We start from the raw sequence: 20660 nt of genomic DNA on the forward strand, positions 1-20660 counted from the left end.
AAAAGAGGCCTTATTTTATTTAAAAAATAAAAATAATAATAATAATTGCCAAAGTTAGACCATGTGGAAACTGCATCCATGTAGTATTACGAGAGAGAAAAGAGGTTTTTAACAAAACATGAAAAAAACCTTGTATAGAACTAGAAATAACACAATACGCGACAACTCTAAATTTGGCACAGGCACCAAACAGAATTTGTACGTGTACATGTGTGCATACAAGTAATTGCAGGCGCTAGCCACGACAGAACTAATAACACTACTTTCTCTCTCGTAATAATAGTTTATGCATGGGTGAACTGTTGTCCCTTTGCAGCGCTCCTCATTTATTAACCTATCCTAACCAGTATGCCTACTTCATTCCTGATCATGGTTATTTTATGACGGAAACGTTGAATTTTTTTCTGAAATGAATTTGTGAAAAGCAGTGATTGAGTGTGAGCCAGTGTTGCTCACAAACCATTTTTTTTACTTATGAAGCTGCATGATGCGTCCTACAAGATTTTGTTTATTGTGCTGTGTTGCTAATTGTGTGCCCATTATTTTGTCTCCATCATACACTCTATGCTCTGCATAACGCAACAAATGCGCACAACGAATGCACACACATTCATATTTGTAGTGCAATGCGCGGTGGGTGAAATACCACTTCCCAACCCTGCCGGCGGCTCTGACACCTGTAAGTACTTATAGTGTATGTGTACTTGTGTGCGTGTGTGTGTGTGTTTGTGTCTGTTTGTGTGTGTGTGTGTGTCTGTCTGTTTGTGTGTGCACGTGTGTGTGTCTGTTTGTGTGTGCACGTGTGTGTGTGTGTACGTGTGTGTGTGTGTGTGTGTGTGTGTGTGTGTGTGCGTGTACGTGTGTGTGAGTGTGTGTGTGTGCGTGTTTGTGTCTGTTTGTGTGTGTGTGTGTGTGTGTTTTTGTGGCATTTTTGTGCTCTACAAGTCGGCAATGCTTGTGATTTGAATTCTTTATTCTCACGATTGCACCATCGCCAAAAAGAGATAAGTTTATGAGAAGGTGAGATGCTGTGAGTGGGTCTGCGGGTTATGCAGTTGGAATGCAATTTACGTCACTTCGAATTTTACAAGTATGGGAAAGGGTGAGCGCTGCAGGAGCAGATTGAGTTAATGATAGCTTGCATACCGTCCTACCGGTAGGACCCAAGAAATCGAGCTGCAAAAGTGCCTTTGGTTGAGAAATATCTAGAAACAATTGTTGAGATTAGATTTTTGTCAGGCAAAGTAATGGCGCAAAATGCAAGGCTATGTCCAGTGTATTGGGTATGCGCAATTTTATCCAGTGTCAAAATGGCCGCACATAATCCTGTCGGTGCGCTAGCAACTCTGTCCAAAGTGAATTTTGACCATTGCACATCAATTGTGGTGAGGTCCTAATGTTTTTATTAGGTTGCCAAGGCAGTGGAATGCATAATTCCATACTCCGTTTCCATGGTTACCATGGGCTGTCACCATGGAATTTCGTAGTATGCCTTGTGCGATCACGTCTAAAATATGCAGACTCCTTCATTAGCCCCTTAGCAACCGTTAAGGGTCAAGTTTTAGGTCAATGTTAGAACAGAGGCCATGCAGCATGTCTGTGTATGATGGTCCTACCGGTAGGTCCTACTGGTAGTACCGAGGTCTATGCAAGCTATTATTAATCAACAGTGTGTAGATTTCTGGTTGAAAAGTAGGCTGGGGGGGGGGGGGCATTACGAATGCGCTAGCAGGGAGGGCATTGTAGTATTCTAGGGACTTGTACAGTGGGGAGTCTTTACAGCTGTCGGTTCTGGTGGGTGGGAGGTGCCAAGAGCGGTTGTGTCAAAGGCTGATAGTAATGCTATGATTTTCTGTCATTTACCAATTGGTACAGGCACTGCAAAGTTGTTTGTTTATCATGAATCAGTGCTAAATCACTGATCGCTAAAGCAAATGAGAGAGGTCTAGATAATAGTGTGTGATGATAGACCAGTTCCAAGAAAGCAAACGATAATAGTTGCATCATATCATCACATTCGATCGTCAGCGATTCACACTGCCCACCGGAGGGCAGACGCACGGACGGCCCACCGAGGGCTAGCCTGCAGCTGCCCACCGTGGGCCGATCACACGAGCGGCCGGTGAGGCCAACAGCCAGCCCACTGAGGGCTAAGTAATCCTGCCCACCGTGGTACGTTAGCATACTACCCACCGAGGGCGGCCGCGCACAAATGGCCAACGCGGCCAGCAACCTGCCCTCTGCGGGCACATGAACACACACACACACTAACACACATTCACACACACGCACACGCACACACTCGCACACACACAAGCTCACACACAACGTTTTTGAAGCACCATACCCAACCCATTAACATGTAACAACTGTAGAGTTACTGGGTACTAGGAAGATGCATAATGTCAATGCCATTCTCCTATGCACTTGAGATCCTGCTTGCAGATCCTATTATTTCAGTTTCCCGGTGTCAACATGTGTGTTCTTGTGTTTAAAAAGGCAATGCGCTGGGTAGTTTGCTGATCGCTCTACCCAATATCAATAGCCTAACCTTATATGACCTGATGATTACAACCATTGCTGGTAGCAACCCTTCTGAAGTTGTCAATCTGAAAAACCAGACGCTGTCATCCACTTATCGTCCTAGCGCTATTCCAGCAGGCCTTGCTGCCACAACACAGGTCATAGTTGCTGTGTTTGCAGTGGGCACCACAACACCTCTGAATATCTACATAAAGGGTGAGTCGGCAGTGAAGGTGTGTTGAAGGTGTGTCTGTGTGTCTGTGTGCGAGGGGTGTGCGGGGAAGTTGTTGTTTAACTTGCAAGATTGGCCTGTCAGAAAATTGCCACTTTTGACAAGGAAACTTTTAAAAGTGAGCTTAGAGAGGGAAAAGGATATGTACATCATGAAATGCATGCACTTCAGTCCTGAGCTTGAGGACTGAAGTGGTTGCATTAAAGTCATGTGATGTCAGGGCTTATACTAGGAATGCAGGATCGACAAATGCGTGGTGCCAGGGCAGGTTTGGTGCATGTGAGCCGCGTGACCCAGCGAGAGCACAGATCATGTACGCCCCGAACGTGTCTTTCAGAAAACAGAACAGAGATGATGGTTATTTCATGGCCGAAACATTGAGAATATTTTCCTGAAATGAATTTGTGAAAACTAGTGATTGAGTGTTAGCCAGTGTAGCTCAAAAACCAAATTTAACCCTTTCACCACTGTCGACGTATATATACGTCATGACGTGTGCACCTGCCCCACTGACGACGTATATATACGTCCTCAGTGTACGTCGCGTTTGTACTGATGCCTCAACATCAGTGGGGCCCGGAACTGTTCCTCAGTGGGCTGAAGGACCTGATCGACGTGTATGCAGCGTATGTCGCCAGTCTGCACAGCAGAACAGCCGCGAGCATCGAGTTTGAAGTGCGTATTTTGGCATACCTTTCAAATAAATTGTTTTGCTCAAAGTTTGTTTTCGTCATCTTGCCCTGCTGTTTCTCGGCAAGGTAAGTAGCTCAACTACTCTGTGTCGATGGAAGCAGTCCTGTGAAGCAGTGTGAGGCGGGTAATGACTCTGAGGATGATTCTGGAGACAGCGAAATTGTGTCGGAGTCGTTTTCTGAGGATTACGAATTTGCTGCTATTCAAAAGATCGCAGCTGACTCGGACGCAGGGGATGCTGGAGACCAAAGAGATTTGGAAAGCGATGCTGAAGTCTCTGACACCTAGGCATGGTGTTCTGAGCAGGAGCTATCTGTCGTGAGCCCGTTTGCTGAAGTCCCTCAAGTAAACTGCGATCAAATTTGAAGGTCAGATTTTTGAAAATATTTGAATTTGAAGTCAAGTGTACTGGTCAGACATGCATGCAGATCACAATAGAGATGTGCATACATGTAAGTATTGTATGTTGAGTACAGAGCCAGGCACCTACAGGATGAAGATTGCTATCAAATATGAATCCAGAATAATCTAGAATAGTCAACAATTGTGCAATTTTGAACCACTATCAGAAGTTGCGCAGCCAATTGTTTCTTGAATTTTCATTTGTACGTACACCGGTACGCAGTATGCACTCGGCTGTTTAGGGAATGCTTCAGACTATTTTGATAGCTGGGCTGTCTTGCCAGTGAGTGTCTAAATCAGAGAATGAGCAGTATTGCGTTCTCCATCAATATGACTTTACCTGTGCCGCGTACGTACGCGTGCGGGCAGTGATGATTCACCCTGGGATGCGCCGAGCACAGTGAGCCAACCGCTGCCACTGCACCGGCTGCTATTATAGCTGATGCAGTTGCTGTGGTTGCTACTCCAGTTACTCGGCATCCTCACTGTCCATCACATGGTTTTGTCTTGAAGTCGGTAGGGCTGCTGGAGGATTCAAGCTTTACGAGGCTCCCAAGAAAAAGAAAGACCCATTCTGGATCGCAAAGTCGCATATGATGCAAGTGCCGTATAAAACGAGTTGCTGTACTCTAGTCTAGGTTGCCGTAGAACACCAGGATCATATCAAGCATGTTATAGGACATTTCTCCATTCTGAAGTCAACACTGACCAGTTATAGCACTGCTTACCATTGCTTGTCTGATCTTTGTCGTCAATTGCCGAAATTGAATGAATTTTGAGGAAAAATCGCCAAAAGTCGCATATCTAAATATGGTGTTATGAGTCTCGTACAATGAAATCCTACAAAATTTCTTTGGATTCACAGTGCATATGTCCATACCCAACATCTCCAACCAATTTTGGACCATAATATGCATTTTCAAAAATTGCCATTTTTGGCCCAGTGGGAGGTGATTTTCCGGTCAGGGCTGAAAGGGTTAAGGGGACAGCCTACCCATAAATTTCATATGGCATTCAATTGCCCGTAACTTTTGTGTTTCTCAATGGATTTTAGTGAAAGTTTGACCACAAACCGGCTCGTGCCACTATGCTGGCCCTCTGGACATGATTTACAAGTTCTTGCGCCTCACTGACAGGCTTTCCAGGCCGGAAAAACTCAAAATCCCGGCATAGTGCCACGGTGTACATGTGTGCGAGCCACACAGGAGCCAAAGAAATGTATTTACAATTTTTTTCACATTTTCGTGCCCATTCTGTCTGTGCGCGGGATCCAAACCTAAAACAAGTCCAGAAGCAGCCATGGGTGGTGGGGTAGGGCCCCTCAATGTGGCCCTGCAATCTGTCACAACGGAACTTGTGGGTGGGCGTTCTCTCACAGACTCCCACAGACCAAAGTCAATTTTTGATTTTTTTAGGTTTAGGGTGTGCTACGAGGTCGTACCTTTGATACAACATCCAGTGCTGGGACCTCCACAGCAAGCCATTTCCACAGCGCTGCACACCAAATCCAGGAGACCCTCAAAAATCGGCAAAGACTGCCACTCACATTCCACTACTGCCTAGTACTGAATCCTACCTGGCTTCTTGACATGACTCAAACTTGCCGAAGTTACTAAATCAACGTCAACTACAATAATCAAGCCACATATCTGCAACGTCACGAGGGCGTCATGTGGGGGCAAAAGTCGTGCAGCCTAATTTGTGTTTTTTTAACGTGATTTTTGGACTTTTTTGGACTTGGAGCAAAATTCTGCACACTTTCGCGTGTTTCCATGATACGACAAGTTGCGCACGGTCTGCTTAGATTCAAATACAGTGCTGCCAACAAATAACAGCGTGCAACAAAATCTTTCCTTGCAAGGGCACATTTTCGGCCATAACTCTTGAACGGCTGGTAAGATCGGGACACAATTTTCAGAGAATTTGCAGCTATTCATGCTCTTTTAACTGACGTAGCACTCAATATGAATTTGCAAATTCGATTTTTCAGCGAATTTTTGGGTAGTCTGCCACCTTAATCTAGTTTTGTTTGTTTCTTATCTTTCCTTTCTTGCTCTTCTTTTTTTTCCTCTCTCTCTCTCTCTCTCTTACCAGTTTTCCCATCTCACACATCTGACCTATCAAGGGAAAACAGGAAACCCCCTCGACAGGCGAACAGCCTTTGGGGAATCGAGAGAAGCGTTTGATGTCCAAGATTGATCTGCTCACCCGGAAAGTTGAAGATCTGTCTCTGAAAGCTGCTGGATCATCGGCATTTGATCACGGTGATGGAATTTCCGAAAAAGTCGACCAAAAAACAACGAACAAGAAAGGCCAAAAAATAGAAAAAACCGACCTGGTGGCGCTGCCACATCAACGAGTACAAATACGGGTACTCCAGGCATCGACCACCGTACGACCTTCGAGACCTCCGTAGCTGTTGGCAGTTTTAGTTCCTCTCCTGAGAGCACAATCATATCGCAGCTTGGAAATTCGAAAAATGCTTCCATCCCAGCGCAGAGTGATTTGCTTTCTAATTTCGAAGACGACGAAAAAGACAGTGGAGTATGGGAACTTGTTTGTGAACGAAAGCCTGCCGGAAGGAAGTGTGTGATATTCGTTGGCAATCTTCCCTGCAGTGCAGTACCTGGGAAGATTGCTGAGTTTGTGACCATCAGAGCAAGTGAAGCCAAAGTGAACGTCAAGATCTACGAATGCAAAATTTTCAAAAAGGAAAGATCCTCCTCGGCCCGCCTTGTTCTGGATGCTAAGAGTGCAGGACTAGTAAATTCGAGAGAGCTCTGGCCTAGACCTCTGTACTCACGTCTATGGAATTTCGACAAGTATGATTCTACTTCTCCACCATCCCGATCACCTGCAGGTGATGATGAGGCAATGGATCTCTTAAGTGGCCTACCAAATATCCGTACTGAGACACGCCCAGCTGATGAATCGTCTGGTGCCATCAAGGGATCATCTATCAACTCGGAATGACCAGCACGAGCACGACCAACACGCTCCGACTGTACCTAACGAACACCTTTGGCATAGCCTCCAAATTTGGTGACTTCCGCCATGCTCTCGCACTCCACTCTCCCGACATCGCTATCGTTACCGAAACCAAGCTCACGGTGGAAAAAATGTCACAAGCCGAGACTGCCTTCCCTGGCTATGGCCCTCCAATGCAGTTGGATAGGATGGCTCAAGGAGGTGGTGTCGCTGTCTGGGTGCGCAACGACCTAGCGGCTATTGAGCTTGACATGGTTCCCCGTGACGCCAAGAAGATCATACTTATGGTTCACCGTCCGTCGGCGATGTGGTCGAACAGCTGTTGTTGCTGCCCTGTACAGGCCTGGTAGTGCTCCGGAGGGTGACACCAGCCTCATGGAGTACATTGATCACACTCTTGATGCTGTCCGATGTCATGGTACCCAGTTAATCCTTGCTGGAGACTTCAACGTCCACAACACCGACTGGCTTCATAGGACAAAGACAACACCTGCTGGCGAAGCAATGGAGGCGCTCAGTGCTGCTCATCACCTCACCCAACACGTGCTTGAGCCAACCAGGGGCAATAACACCCTGGACCTGGTCCTTTCCGACTTTGACACCCCGGTCATGTCTACTGTGCACCCACCTCTCGGCCGATCTGACCATGCCAGTGTGATTTCCGACTTCCTGCATGCTTCACCACACCGGGAGCCTCCAACCTCGAGGTGCGTGTGGCACTATAATTTGGCTGACTGGCCACGTTTAAAGCACTTCTTCCGGCAAACAGACTGGTCCTCTATCATCACTGACAACATTGACCTGTCATGCGAGCGGCTGACTGGCAAGATCTCCGAGGGCATGACAACGTTCATCCCGTCCAAGAGCCTCAAGCTGCACAGTACCGACTCAGTGACCCAGTGTGGTGGACACCAGAGTGCACCGAAGCCACCAAGAGGAAGCGAAATGCATGGAAGCGACTCCGTCTGCATCCAGCAGATGCACAACTCCAACTGGCTTATACCCAAGCCACAGCCACTACCTCGGCATGCCTTAAGAGAGCTGAAAATACCCATACAGCAGCCATCTGTCGAAGGCTAGCAGCAGGTGGTTTATCCAGTCGTGAATGGTGGTCCACTGTCAAGTGTGCCGGTGGGTGTGGGCGTAGCCATGACATCCCTACCCTCAAGGAGGAAAACGGCGTGGAGCTCACCACCGGTAAGGACAAAGCAGAGAGCTTTGCCCGCTACTTTTCAGCGAAATGCAGCCTTGGTGATAACCTTGATGCCAGCAACCTCCCGTATGTCCGCCCGAGATCTGATGCTTGTCTGAGTACCATCCACTTTAGGTTTCTCTCTCTCTTCTCTCTCTCTCTCTCTCTCTCTCTCTCTCTCTCTCTCTCTCTCTCTCTCTCTCTCTCTCTCTCTCTCTCTCTCTCTCTCTCTCTCTCTCTCTCTCTCTCTCTCTCTCTCTCTCTCGGGGACGCGCGCATGAGGGCGCTGTACACTCTGCGTCGGAGTAAGGATGCGAAGCTGACAAAGCGTTATTCGGCAACAATAGAGCTGGAGTGTTCAGAGGCATCAGTAGGTTTAGGGACTCTCCGTCCACCGTCATCGTCAAGTCATCGTGCAGGGTTGGGTGCTCGTGCTCCGAAGCAGCATTCCAAACCCCCGAGGAAGGATCTCCATGAAACATTTGAGGAGATCAACGCACAGGAGCAGATTTTGAGGCTGAAGACTCTTCAGGTGCCCAAGTCAAATAATAAAATACAACAATACAACAGGTGCAAGGCAAGTGGTTGGAGTGGACATCGGTGAAGTGGCAGGACCTTTCGTGGAAATCCCTTTTGCATGGTGGTACTGGCAAAGGATTTGAAATTTCTTCTCGCGTCAACCCTCGACGTGCTACCTTCTCCGACGAACCTACGCCGTTGGGAAAACACGGTAGTGGATCCGTACTGTAGTTTGTGCCGTGCCTGGGCCTGTACTACGCGCCACGTGCTTGGCGCTTGTCGCTTAGCGCTGGACCAGGGACGTTACACCTGGAGGCACGACAACGTACTCGGGGTCATTGTCAGGAACATGCGTGAGGAGATTCGAATCCGCGCTGCTGCAAACACCGTACAAACCGAAAATTCAAATGAGCTTGACTTCATCTCGTTGTGCAAGGCAGGAAAGAAGCCAGTTCGCGTTCAGCCCAGACGAAAGTTGGTTACGACTGATCTCCTGTCAGCGGCCTCAGACTGGAAACTTCTTGTCGACTCAGTTGATGCAAAGAATTCTTTCCCTAGCTGTGTTGCACTTACCACCCTAAGACCAGATATAGTTCTGTACTCTACGAGTCGTAGGATTGTATTCTGGATGGAGTTGACAGTTTGTGCTGAGGACAGATTCAGTGTCAGTAACTCGCGGAAGGACAGGCGGTATGCGGATCTGGCCGATCAATGCCGAGCAAACGGGTGGCAGGTCGTTTCTTTTTCGGTTGAGGTAGGTGTGTGTGGTTTCATCCCGGACTCTCTTCAGAGGGCTCTGAAAGCGCTTGGGTTTTCTAATCGAAGAATAAAATTTATTTGTAATTTGTGCAGTAAGACGTCTCTGCGAAGCAGCTACATCATCTGGTTGCGACGTCAACAAAAACTCTGGTCGGAAGATCCACTTTTCTAAGGTACTGTATGTGGGGCTCCGTTTATTGAGGTGCGTTGAAATTGATTCTCTTTATCTTATTATCTCTTTTCTATAATTTCCCCATATGAGTTCCTATCAGTTGCTGTGAACACCTTGAGTGGAGAGCGCTGGCTCGAGCGTTGATCCCGGGTTCTTAATCTACCATACCCAGTTCGCAAGGCTGGGCGGGGTTGTGAGCAGGCTTTCATTTCATCTTTTCTTATTATTTCTGCTTTTCATCTCATTACAAAAGTTCTGCGCTCTCTCTCTGACCCAAGGTCGGCAGAGCATCCCAGACCACGCCACCACTCCCCTTATTCATGGCTCACACATGACGGGTTTACGTGGCTCTAGTAAAAAAATTATAATAGTAAGGCCCGCAGCAACCATGCGATAACAAATTTATCACATGGCCCACAGAGCAGACCATTGGGCTGCTGTTGAAACTAGCCCAAATTCCAACACATTATGACCACAATGTATATTGATGTGCTATCATTATCAAAACAGGAAAAATGAAGATATTTCCCCTACACCCTAACAAAAACTCTCCTACAGGCCACCAGAGAGTATACAGTACTGAAAGACGGAGAAAGAAAAAAAGGGCCGGCACAGCATCGTCATAGCAATAGACATGCCAACCACAATAAAACACAGCAGAATCATAATTTCAGTTGAAAAATTAAGAGTGCTACCACGAAGAGTTTCTTCATGTTTACATGTGTATGAGGAAGTTGTCAAATTCAGTACTGCAAGTATTTGACGACTGGTGTATAATTCTGAGGACAATTTCTCTTCTTTTTTCAGCTCCAGATAGTTGTACTTTTTATTGCAAAGCATTCCTGAATTGTTGTGTTTGTTGTTCAAGCAAAGGTGAAGGCAGAAGACAGATGAGCCTGGTAAGAGTTTTGCGTGGCACAGGAAGACTACACACAGGCAGTGACTTTGCGAGGATCTGAAAACGCACGATGCTGAAATGAATTTGTGTTTTTTCTAACAATTGTTTGTGATTTTTTCACTGTACACAAACACAGAAACAGACGTGAACTCATCCCTTTTGTGAAACAAGTTGTGAAACGAAGTACACTCTCAACTTAGCCGACCCATCACAGTACCACATTGAGCAGAACTGAATCTTATCCACAAGCTTACCGACGGTCAGGCTGCCAACATGACTGAACAAATGAAGGATTATGATCCCTGCAAGCACCACACGGCAGACGTCCGAGGACATGTCCATTGCCGGGACGTCCATCTCGAAAAAGAATTCCATCTTCGTCTCAATGCTACACTGCGACTCGTCTTAGAGTCGTACAGTCTACAGAGTCATCGTAGTCACGCGATCACTGAAATAAATTATTTTTTTGCGGGCAAATAAACTATTTTTTTGCGGGCAATATCGCATTTTATTGCCCGCGGCGCGGAAGGTGCTGATTTTCTGGAGTATGGGCAACAATCACATGCCATGTGATAATGATAATACAGGGCGCTGTCTCCCAAATAATGGGTTCCACGCATCTGTCTACATAGAGATCTCCAAACTATAGAATCAACATGAAACCTGAGAGTGATGATTGCTCCATTTCTGATCCTTTGCTTTGTTTGTTTGTATATCTTGCTATGTGCACAGACAAAAAGAGAATTTTTCCATGCCAATTTAATAGGCCGGGCAACACCACATGCGCTTCCACGGAGGTCTGTCTAGGAAATTTCACCCATTATTCGTGCATCAACCCGAGTAAGTTTAAACACAAGTTTGAAATTAACCAAGATGCTATGTTTCTGCAGTTGCTAACTGTTTCACGGGGATTGGGCCAATCACCATAATCGGTAGGAATCTATTGACGGGTGCCCAAGATCCTGAACTCCTGCGTGTGAACATGACAACTGCTCGAAGCATGTACATTACTTGCACCACTTGCTATTGTTCGCTCATGGGTTGTTGCTGTGCTGGCGGTAAGAGTAGCTTTAAAACCGCCATTGCTTCAGGAGCTGCATCTGTGCTTGATCCATAGAGGATGGTGGCGTTCCTACGGACGCGGGGAAACTCGGCGAACCATGAATTAAAACGAATGCCGTTGGTGTGTTTCCGATGAGATCCCATTGTCTCCTGCGAATCATAGCTAAGCTAGTTGAAGACCGAGAGAAAATATGTGCCAGTGAACTGCAACAAGTGCTAGGACAGGGCAACTTAGATAGAATTACCCTGATAATGGGCCAGGGCCAAACATTTGGTGTAATGTATTAAAAAAAATTGAATCGCAGTGAAGAGACCGTTTTTGGAGCTTGGAGATGAGAAGTGAAGCTTCCTAAATGTGTAAGTGGCTGCGTCGGAGTTTGCGGGACAATTAGAAAAACTTAGAGAGACATGAGAAAACCCGCCCTGCAGGCTCGTTTGCTTGCATCACTTGGCTTGATGCACCAGAGATTTTTTTTTTTTTTGAGTCTTCTAACTCCCAGCTCTTTCTTTTCTTCTGTCGTTTCCTCTGCAGTCACTTTGTACGATGGTAAATTTTGCCCGGCGCTACCACAAGTTCACTATGGCCAGTTCGCAGCACCGCAGCACAGCAACGTGTCTGTACATCAGCAGGCCCGTGTGGTGTGCAAACTGGGATATAGTCCAAGCGACAAGATCTCGACATGTTTGATGGACGTCACGGGAAACGCCATCTCCTACCGCTGGTATCCAGTTCCGACATGCCGTCGTGAGTGCATGGAACCTACACGGCATTGTATGCATTGGGGGACCTACACGGCATTGTATGCATTGGGGTGAAGCGACCGTCCCAAGTGTCTTGTCGACTAAGTTGAATCCAAATGATTGGCTGCCGACTGGTGCCCAAGCGCATAAAAACCTACACCGGGTACTCTGTTCAAAGAGATGCACATTCATTTCCATGTTCACCAAACCACAACTAAGGGGCACATAACAATAATACATTGAAGGTTTTATTAAAACGTCAACTGGACCCAAGGCGCATGCATGGTTTTCTATGGTCGTTCTGCTTGACGGTGTGTAATTTTGAAGTATATGTGTGTGTGTGTGTGTGTCAATGGACAAGGGCAGTCCGCTAGCGGGTTCAACTCGCAGGACGAGCACGTGAACTATAATGCATGTACTAGTGTACTCATGTGCTCAATGGAATACAGGAGATAGTCGATACAGAATTTGACTAAAAAGCCATTTGATTAACACTTGCAGGTGCCAAGTGCAAATGTCAGTTACACCAACCTCCCCAGTCATGTTCTATGGGTGGTAGCCGGTCACACATCAGCCATGTATCAACTTTGAGTGAACTGTCAGCGGGAAAGCACAAACTCCCACACAGGGAGCTACCTGTGCACATTCTCCACCACAGAGCGGTGTTCTCGTTTACGTCAGTGACCAAATCTTTTTCTTTCTTTCGTATCTGGCTTGCAAGTGTTGAGTTTCGGAAAGAAAAGAGCAGTACGAGGCACGTGACCTCTAATTTCCTAATACTTTGAAATTCTCCGTGAAGTCCAAATTTGAAATGACCAAATCTTTCGTTGAAAGAAATCATTGCATGCGGGCAGTGAAACCAACATGGTCGCCATCACGTGACCCAGAGTTTCAGGGGTTAAGAGTTGGAACCAGCATGACTGCTCTATATGGCCCGATATCTGAGACTTTCGACCTTCGGGGCTACGCGTTTTTTTTTTTGAGAAAACACTAAAAACAAATTTGTTCGCAAAAAAATCGATTCCGTCAAAGCAAAGTGCAGAGACGACAATGGCGGAATAAAATTGAAGGCGATTCTTGTGTCAGTTGGTTATTGGGCTCACGGAGCACAGCAGCCGCGATCCCATGGACGGTGATGCATCGTTCTTTGTGCCGGGATATCCTGTCAAGCGGCGACAGCGCTTCTAGTTCTGAGAGCGCATGTCAGGCGAATCGATCGCAAGTGACACGCGACCTGTCGGGGGCGACGATGATGAGGACTTGGCCTGGATGAGTATGATCAAGGCCAACCACAGTCTGCCTCAGCGATAGCTGCTACAGCTCCAGGCAAGGACAACCAGGTGGATTCCTGAGGGTACGCCACTTGCAAGGTCGCTGGGCGCCCTTGCGCGAGTGGCAGGACTGTTTCCTGAGTGTCACGCCAGACCTGCTAAAACAGCACGAAATGATGCGAGTTTTCTGTGCGACTATGATCCTAAAATGTTTGGGATGGCAAGCTCGATACTCGAGCTAATAATGGCGAATCAGACCATCACGGAGCACATGAGGCTGGGCAATCTCGAGTAACATTCTGTTACTTTTGAGTTGGTGGTGTGAAACGCTTGTCAGGCTGGTTTACTGATGTTTGGAAATGGTCAGTCTCCACAAAGTGCAACAAGGCGAATCTGGACGCATTTGCTCTGTTTGACTCCTTCACAATAAGTATGTGAATGCTGTCACATGTATCATGGTGTTCCGTCAAAATCTGTTGCAGACTATCCTGTCAAGCATGTCCATCACCAGGAGAACAGATAAATCACCTCTCCTTCTAATGCTGCTATTGCTGCTGTTGCAACTACGCAACCTCAATAAAGTCACGGAATGTTGGAAATGAAGTACCTGAACAGTCAAAACACTTTACTATATTAGTTGGCTAGTGATATCACATGGAAACAATTTTTGGTGGCTCCAAACACACTGATCTTTCAAAATTGTAAAAAAAGAACAATTCATTAACATGACTCCTGACTGTAGAATGCATTTCTACATGGTCAATATTGGTCTGATGGCCGTGAAACGAAGTCACAATACTCTACAAAGGCAAGACATCAGTTTGCAATAAAAAAATCAATTTCACCAAAACAGCCCCGAAGGTCGATTTTCTCAGATATTGGGCCATATGTTCTCCGCTGCCCAAGTCGCTGCCACAATTTCATACTCAAAAGTCCAAAGTTTCATGTGAGAGTGAAATCCTCCGGACATCAATGTACGCCGTTCATCTGCTTGTACTCTGCCCTTGTGCACAGAGAATCTGAAATACTGCAAGCCCTTGAGCCCGCTCACGCACGGCAAATTGATTTACAACCACCAGCGCCGGAACACGCTGGGTTCGCCTGGACAATTTGAGTGCGACTACGGCTATGGAGGCTCACACCGGGGCAAACATGGACTTCACTTTGTTTACACCTGGACGTCTATATGCCAATATAAAACCGCCGCCGAGGGCTATTGGTTGGGCGCAGACAGGTTTTGTCAGCGTAAGTCAATTTTCTCCCGAAATGTGTTGCTAGTATTGCTTTGGCTAGCGACACCAGAATTGATCCTGGATGTCAACAGGCTATGGATCGTATGCACATCCAAGATACGATCTACGTCCTGTGATACAGTGGTGTTTGCTGCGTGTGGAAGCTTCAGTCCATAGACCGTATTGTAGGCATGTTGAGCTAAGGTAGCGCTGTGTGTATCAAGTCCATGCACAGTTTACCATGTATGATGACTGGAATATGACAGGCATTGAGTAAAATAAAGATCGGAATGAACATTTTGTATTTGTATTTTATCATTATTAAAGGATTTCCCAAAGGCTTTGGGCCTGTCGAGGGGATCTCCTGCAAGAAGAATGAAATGACAACTTTATGTAGAGGGAGCAGTTAATTGAGGATAGGCTAAGGAAATAGATCGAGGCATACAAAATCTGGTAATCAAGGAGTTGGGATACCGTCAGTGTAATGAATATATCGGCGAAAATGCTGATAGAGAGAATGTACAATTTGTTAACATTTCCAGAGAGTTACGAGTCGACCCTCTAAGTAGAGTCCAGACAACATGTGCGTCGAAAGGTATTTTGAGTAGTTCGGTCTCGTTGACTCTGTGACATGAGCTGTGACCGCATGTGGACTGGCGCGGTGGTGTGTGAGATTCAATTTCTTTCCTTCTTAGCGGACTGGAAAGTGCTAAGCGTTGCAGAGGACAGACAGCCACGTAGCCCGCATGGGGCACAGGGGCACGTCCCCCCCCCCCCCCCCCCCAATTTCGCCATAGGTTCAGCATGCACATAATTGCAGGCATGCAAGAAACCAGACTAAGCACAGGGAAAGAATAGACAACCAGCCATTGTGTCTCTCAGATTCTTCATCTGTAAAACCAGCTCAACAGCAGCATAAGGCCAAGAGCATTATGCAAGGCACTGTTACCATGACTGTGCACATCAGTACTACAGCCGTGATGTACAATGCATGACTACCACAATAATTACTATGAATGACATGCACCTGCAATCCTACACATATACACCCATGCACTCCCCCCCCCCCCCCGCCCCAAAGGGGGACCAGCTATGCCCCTGAGGGAGTAGGTAGGTGGCTGAACTACGTAATAGAAGAGAAAAACGGCCTGAAAATGAGGTTTTCGCTGGCCTGAAACCTATTTCAGTGTGTAGGCTAGAAGACAATGATGAGGCAACTTTTCCAGCTTTCCAATCTTAGTTTGTGCATAATCGTCTGTGTGTGTATGTATGTGTGTGTATGTGTGTGTGTGTGTGTTTGTGTGTGTGTGTGTGTGTGTGTGTGTGTGTGTGTGTGTGTGTGTGTGTGTGTGTGTGTGCATGTGTGCTTATGCGTGCGCAATATGTGGACATTTCTGCTTCGGCGCGCTTCCGCTAACAGCCGTACCGACGTATTGCCCGTTGCCGTCAGCTGTGAATGTGACACACGGGCACCTGCGTGGAGACCTGCAGACCATTGGCAGCAAGGCGGAAGTGAGGTGCAACAACGGAACCACCCGGGTCGGTCCCCAGCACCCTACCTGCATCGTGAACCTAGATCAGCCCAGGAGTGGCATGTGGTACCCAATGTCATACTGTAGGGGTAAGGACAGGCTTGCTTGCTTGTATTGCTGAAGGAACATATGCTGGTTTGTATTCGTGGGTCCCCATGGTGCATGGGCTACGCGTCCTCATCCGGCGGATATGTGTGAATAATAATAATAATAATAAGTACAGGCGGCGCCTGATATTACAAACACCATTGTGCAGGAGAATTAGTTCTTTATAGCATGTGGCCGATTGGTTTGCAGGCCTGCCTGCGAATCATGAGGTCCCGAGTTCGAGACGCGCGCTGGTAGCAGAGAGCGTGTAAAAAGACTTTTACGTGTGTTGAACTGCGCCGACACCCACAGTCAACTGGGTACTCACAGCTCGGAGTGAGGATAACAAGGATGCAGTTTACAGGGTTATGGGCCGTTACACGCCCGATTGGTTGAGAGACTCACCTCCTCTCCCCTGACTCATTTGTGAGGTCTGCATTCGCCACTAAGGTGAAAAGGCATAGTGGTGGCCTGTGGAAGCGAAGGCTATACCTTGTGTGTTTCTGAACATTCAAGTGATGCTAACGCGGATCCCGCGAATATTATTATTATTTAGCCAAAATTCATTATAACCGAAATGCACTTGCACTAACTAAAAAAGTAGCATGTCATGATTGGCATGTGGCCCATGACAGAATGATTGCACTTGGTTTACATGCGGCGCTACAAGATATGGTTCGCTATCAACGAAAACTGTTCTCTATTGAGGGTCAATTTTGTACGGGCTCAAGCAGGGACATGGACACTGGTGCGCTATATCACGAAATTTGCTATGCGACTTCGTTAGAAGTTGAGTCGACTGCACTTATAACACAAGGCACATTGTGTTGTGGACAGTGCTCCGTTGTGTTGTGGACAGTGCTCCGGCCCAAATATCGGTTTTCGGGCGTTACCCACCCCCTAGAATACAGAGGGTCCGAACCTGGGCTCGACCCTACACGGTTCAGATGGTTGCAAGCCCGGGACGCTGACAGCCGATTTATGGTCGCAGTCGGGAGCAATTTTTTGGACACTGTAGTGTTATCTTGTATGTGTGTGTGTACCCATTGTGCATGCTTGTTCTCTTATTTGTACTCTTCTCTTTATAGATCTAGACTATCCGTTACGGTATCCCTTTCATGATTCATCCCATATCTAGATGTCTCATGCACCGTAGCGTACCCTCAAGTACTCTACTAGATCCCGATATGGAGTAACCCCATCTGTCACGTTCTGTATTATGTTTCTTTCACGACTATTTGTGTTCTTGCACTGATAATGAAAAGGGTTCTTTGCCTCACAACGAGACGGACTACACATGCACCGAATTTCCCTGAGTATAAGCCGCTTATTTTTTTGCCACGAACTACACACATCTTCACTGTTTTTCTGTTACGAAAAACTTACATCTACCCTGTCTATCACCATTAATTTGACCACCGTAGCATAAGGGACCATCGCAAAAGTTTGCAGAAGCCCCCGAAACGAAGACCGTTAGTTTCGGGCCTGACCCCCCTCCCTCCCCCCTCAAACGAAACGACAGTCACAATATGGGCTTCATTATTTCACTTGGATGCTCACACATAATAATTATTATAATATACTACACAAGCATTGTTGTATCAGTGTGTAACAATCTGTCCCCGGGGAAAATTGCGGAAAAAATCGCAAAAAACGCGGGGAAAAACGCGGCAAAATATGGCATAATTTGCGGTTAATTTGCGGTAAATATGCGGTGAATAATATTGATGTGCGGCAATTTTCAGTGAGTATGTAGTGAAATCAATCAGTTACAAGTCTTTGGTGTAAGCACTCGTCATATTTGAGTAAAAAGCAACACGATGAGACGTTGCTGACCGAACAGTGCACTGTGTGTACGTGTAGTGCAACAAAAAAGTTCAAAAAACGCGGGACAAACGCGGAAAACGCGGTCTTTTAAAAAATCGCAAAAACGCGGAAAAAAACGCGGCCGCGGAATCGCAATTTTCCCCGGGGACAGAACAATGTACAGCACTTTATAAATGCAACGATGATATCACCTTGCAGTGGGTGATCTAAGAACGAGAACAGCTAGAGCTATGCAGTTGTATCCTTTGAGCATGCTAATCTATATCAGCTCCTACATGTCGTCAATACTTTTTTGAATTGAAGCCCGGTTTGCGATTTTCGACACCGACTCCCTCCCCCCCAAACGTATGCTCTTCGTTTCAGGGGCTTCTGCGAACTTTTGCGATGGTCCCTAAGCTGCACCGAGATTTTCTTGTGCGAGCTACTGGTGTTTGAAGTGCCGTATTTACTCCGGAAAATACAATAAGTATTCGTATTGCATGAGCAGTCAGCGAAAATCTGCGAATGACAACATCCTAAACTGGCACCCTAGCTCTTTTTTTGGCCTTGCATGTTTAAGTGGTAAATATTGTGAATTGTTCTTTTGGTCATGCTCCAGCCAATCGTACACTCTGCCCGGACTATCATCCCATCGAACATGGTGGATTTAGTTACGACGCGATACGGCCGAATTTTGTCAACGTTTGGTGTGACATTGGCTATGCTCTGAACAGACGGGATATAAGTTATTGCATGCCAGACGGGAACTGGTCACATCACCAGAACTGCTCAGGTGAGTGAGAAATGGGTGACGTGTATCGGTGAACGCTGTCATGAGCGTGTGTGCATTTCTGTGTGTGTGTGTGTGTGATGTGTGTGTGTGTGTGTGTGTGTGTGTGTGTGTGTGTGTGTTACTGTGTGCGTGTATGTGTGTGTGTGTATGTGTGTGTGTATGTGTGTGTGTGTGTATGTGTTTGTGTGCGTATGTGTGTGTGTATGTGTGTGTGTGTGTATGTGTTTGTGTGCGTGTGTGTGTGTGAGCTTGTGTGTGTGTGTGCGCGTATGTGTGTGTGTGTGTGTGTGTGTGTGTGTGTGTGTGTGTGCGTGCGTGCGTGCGCGTGCATATGTGTGAGTGTGTGTGCATGGGTGAGTGCGTGCATGCGTGTACGTCAGCTAAACATGGCGGCATATCAAACCGCCCATGCACATCGACTCTACTTTCAAGAATTTAGTTTTCCTTGCTGGTTTCCTGTTTTTTCTCACAATCTAGCTCTCTGGCAGATTTTTTAGACTCCCTCACTTCCTTTCACATATGCAGGTGCCTATCCCCGTATAGGCAACGGGGGTACGTGCAGCCCCTAAAAATTTCCACCGAGGTTCAGCATACACGTAATGACCATGAATGACCTGCACCAGCCATCCTACACAGATGTGGCCGAGCACGCCCCTAACCCCCCCCCCCCCATAACCCCCCTAAAAGGGTATCAGCTATGCCCCTTCTTATGTTTTTTCCTTCTTTTTCTACAGTCATAGATTTCTACTGCCCAGCACTTTCACCTGTGAAGAATGGAGTGTTAACCTATGAAGATAATGGAACTATTTGGAGCAGAGCTTTTCTGACTTGCAATTATGGATATCGCTCCATATACAATAGAGTCCTTACATGTCAGCAAGGAGCTCAAAACTCCAGTGGTGGACAGTGGAGTGAGCGTACGAACTGCACAGGTAGAATATGTGTGCTTGTGTGTGTGTGTGTGTGTGTGTGTGTGTGTGTGCTCGTGTGTGTGTGTGCATGCGTGCATGTCCACGTGTGTGTGTATGTGTGTGCATGTGCGTATATATATATGTGTGTGTGTGTGTGTGTGTGTGTGTGTGTGTGTGTGTGTGTGTGTGTGTGTGTGTGTGTGTGTGTGTGTGTGTGTGTGTGTGTGTGTGTGTGTGTGTGTGTGTGTGTGTGTGTGTGTGTGTGTGTGTGTGTGTGTGTGTGTGTGTGTGTGTGTGTGTGTGTGTGTGTGTGTGTGTGTGTGTGTGTGTGTGTGTGTGTGTGTGTGTGTGTGTGTGTGTGTGTGTGTGTGTGTGTGTGTGTGTGTGTGTGTGTGTGTGTGTGTGTGTGTGTGTGTGTGTGTGTGTGTGTGTGTGTGTGTGTGTGTGTGTGTGTGTGTGTGTGTGTGTGTGTGTGTGTGTGTGTGTGTGTGTGTGTGTGTGTGTGTGTGTGTGTGTGTGTGTGTGTGTGTGTGTGTGTGTGTGTGTGTGTGTGTGTGTGTGTGTGTGTGTGTGTGTGTGTGTGTGTGTGTGTGTGTGTGTGTGTGTGTGTGTGTGTGTGTGTGTGTGTGTGTGTGTGTGTGTGTGTGTGTGTGTGTGTGTGTGTGTGTGTGTGTGTGTGTGTGTGTGTGTGTGTGTGTGTGTGTGTGTGTGTGTGTGTGTGTGTGTGTGTGTGTGTGTGTGTGTGTGTGTGTGTGTGTGTGTGTGTGTGTGTGTGTGTGTGTGTGTGTGTGTGTGTGTGTGTGTGTGTGTGTGTGTGTGTGTGTGTGTGTGTGTGTGTGTGTGTGTG

At 46.8% G+C, this 20660-nt stretch overlaps 1 protein-coding gene across 1 annotated transcript in view; it reads left to right on the plus strand.

The window, feature by feature from the left end:
• The first annotated feature begins 626 nt into the window (after positions 1-626).
• Positions 627-20660, plus strand: part of LOC135821206 (uncharacterized) — a 64752-nt gene continuing 44718 nt past the window's right edge. Inside the window, exons 1-8 of the mRNA XM_065334270.1 lie at positions 627-679; positions 2500-2739; positions 11111-11218; positions 11973-12185; positions 14467-14697; positions 16105-16305; positions 18729-18902; positions 19637-19834. Coding sequence (XP_065190342.1) covers positions 2565-2739; positions 11111-11218; positions 11973-12185; positions 14467-14697; positions 16105-16305; positions 18729-18902; positions 19637-19834 — 1300 coding nt within the window. The 5' untranslated portion in view covers positions 627-679; positions 2500-2564. The remainder of the gene's footprint in view (positions 680-2499; positions 2740-11110; positions 11219-11972; positions 12186-14466; positions 14698-16104; positions 16306-18728; positions 18903-19636; positions 19835-20660) is intronic.

The sequence above is a fragment of the Sycon ciliatum genome, chromosome 7 (genome assembly GCF_964019385.1).
Source record: "Sycon ciliatum chromosome 7, ocSycCili1.1, whole genome shotgun sequence".
Taxonomy (NCBI): domain Eukaryota; kingdom Metazoa; phylum Porifera; class Calcarea; order Leucosolenida; family Sycettidae; genus Sycon; species Sycon ciliatum.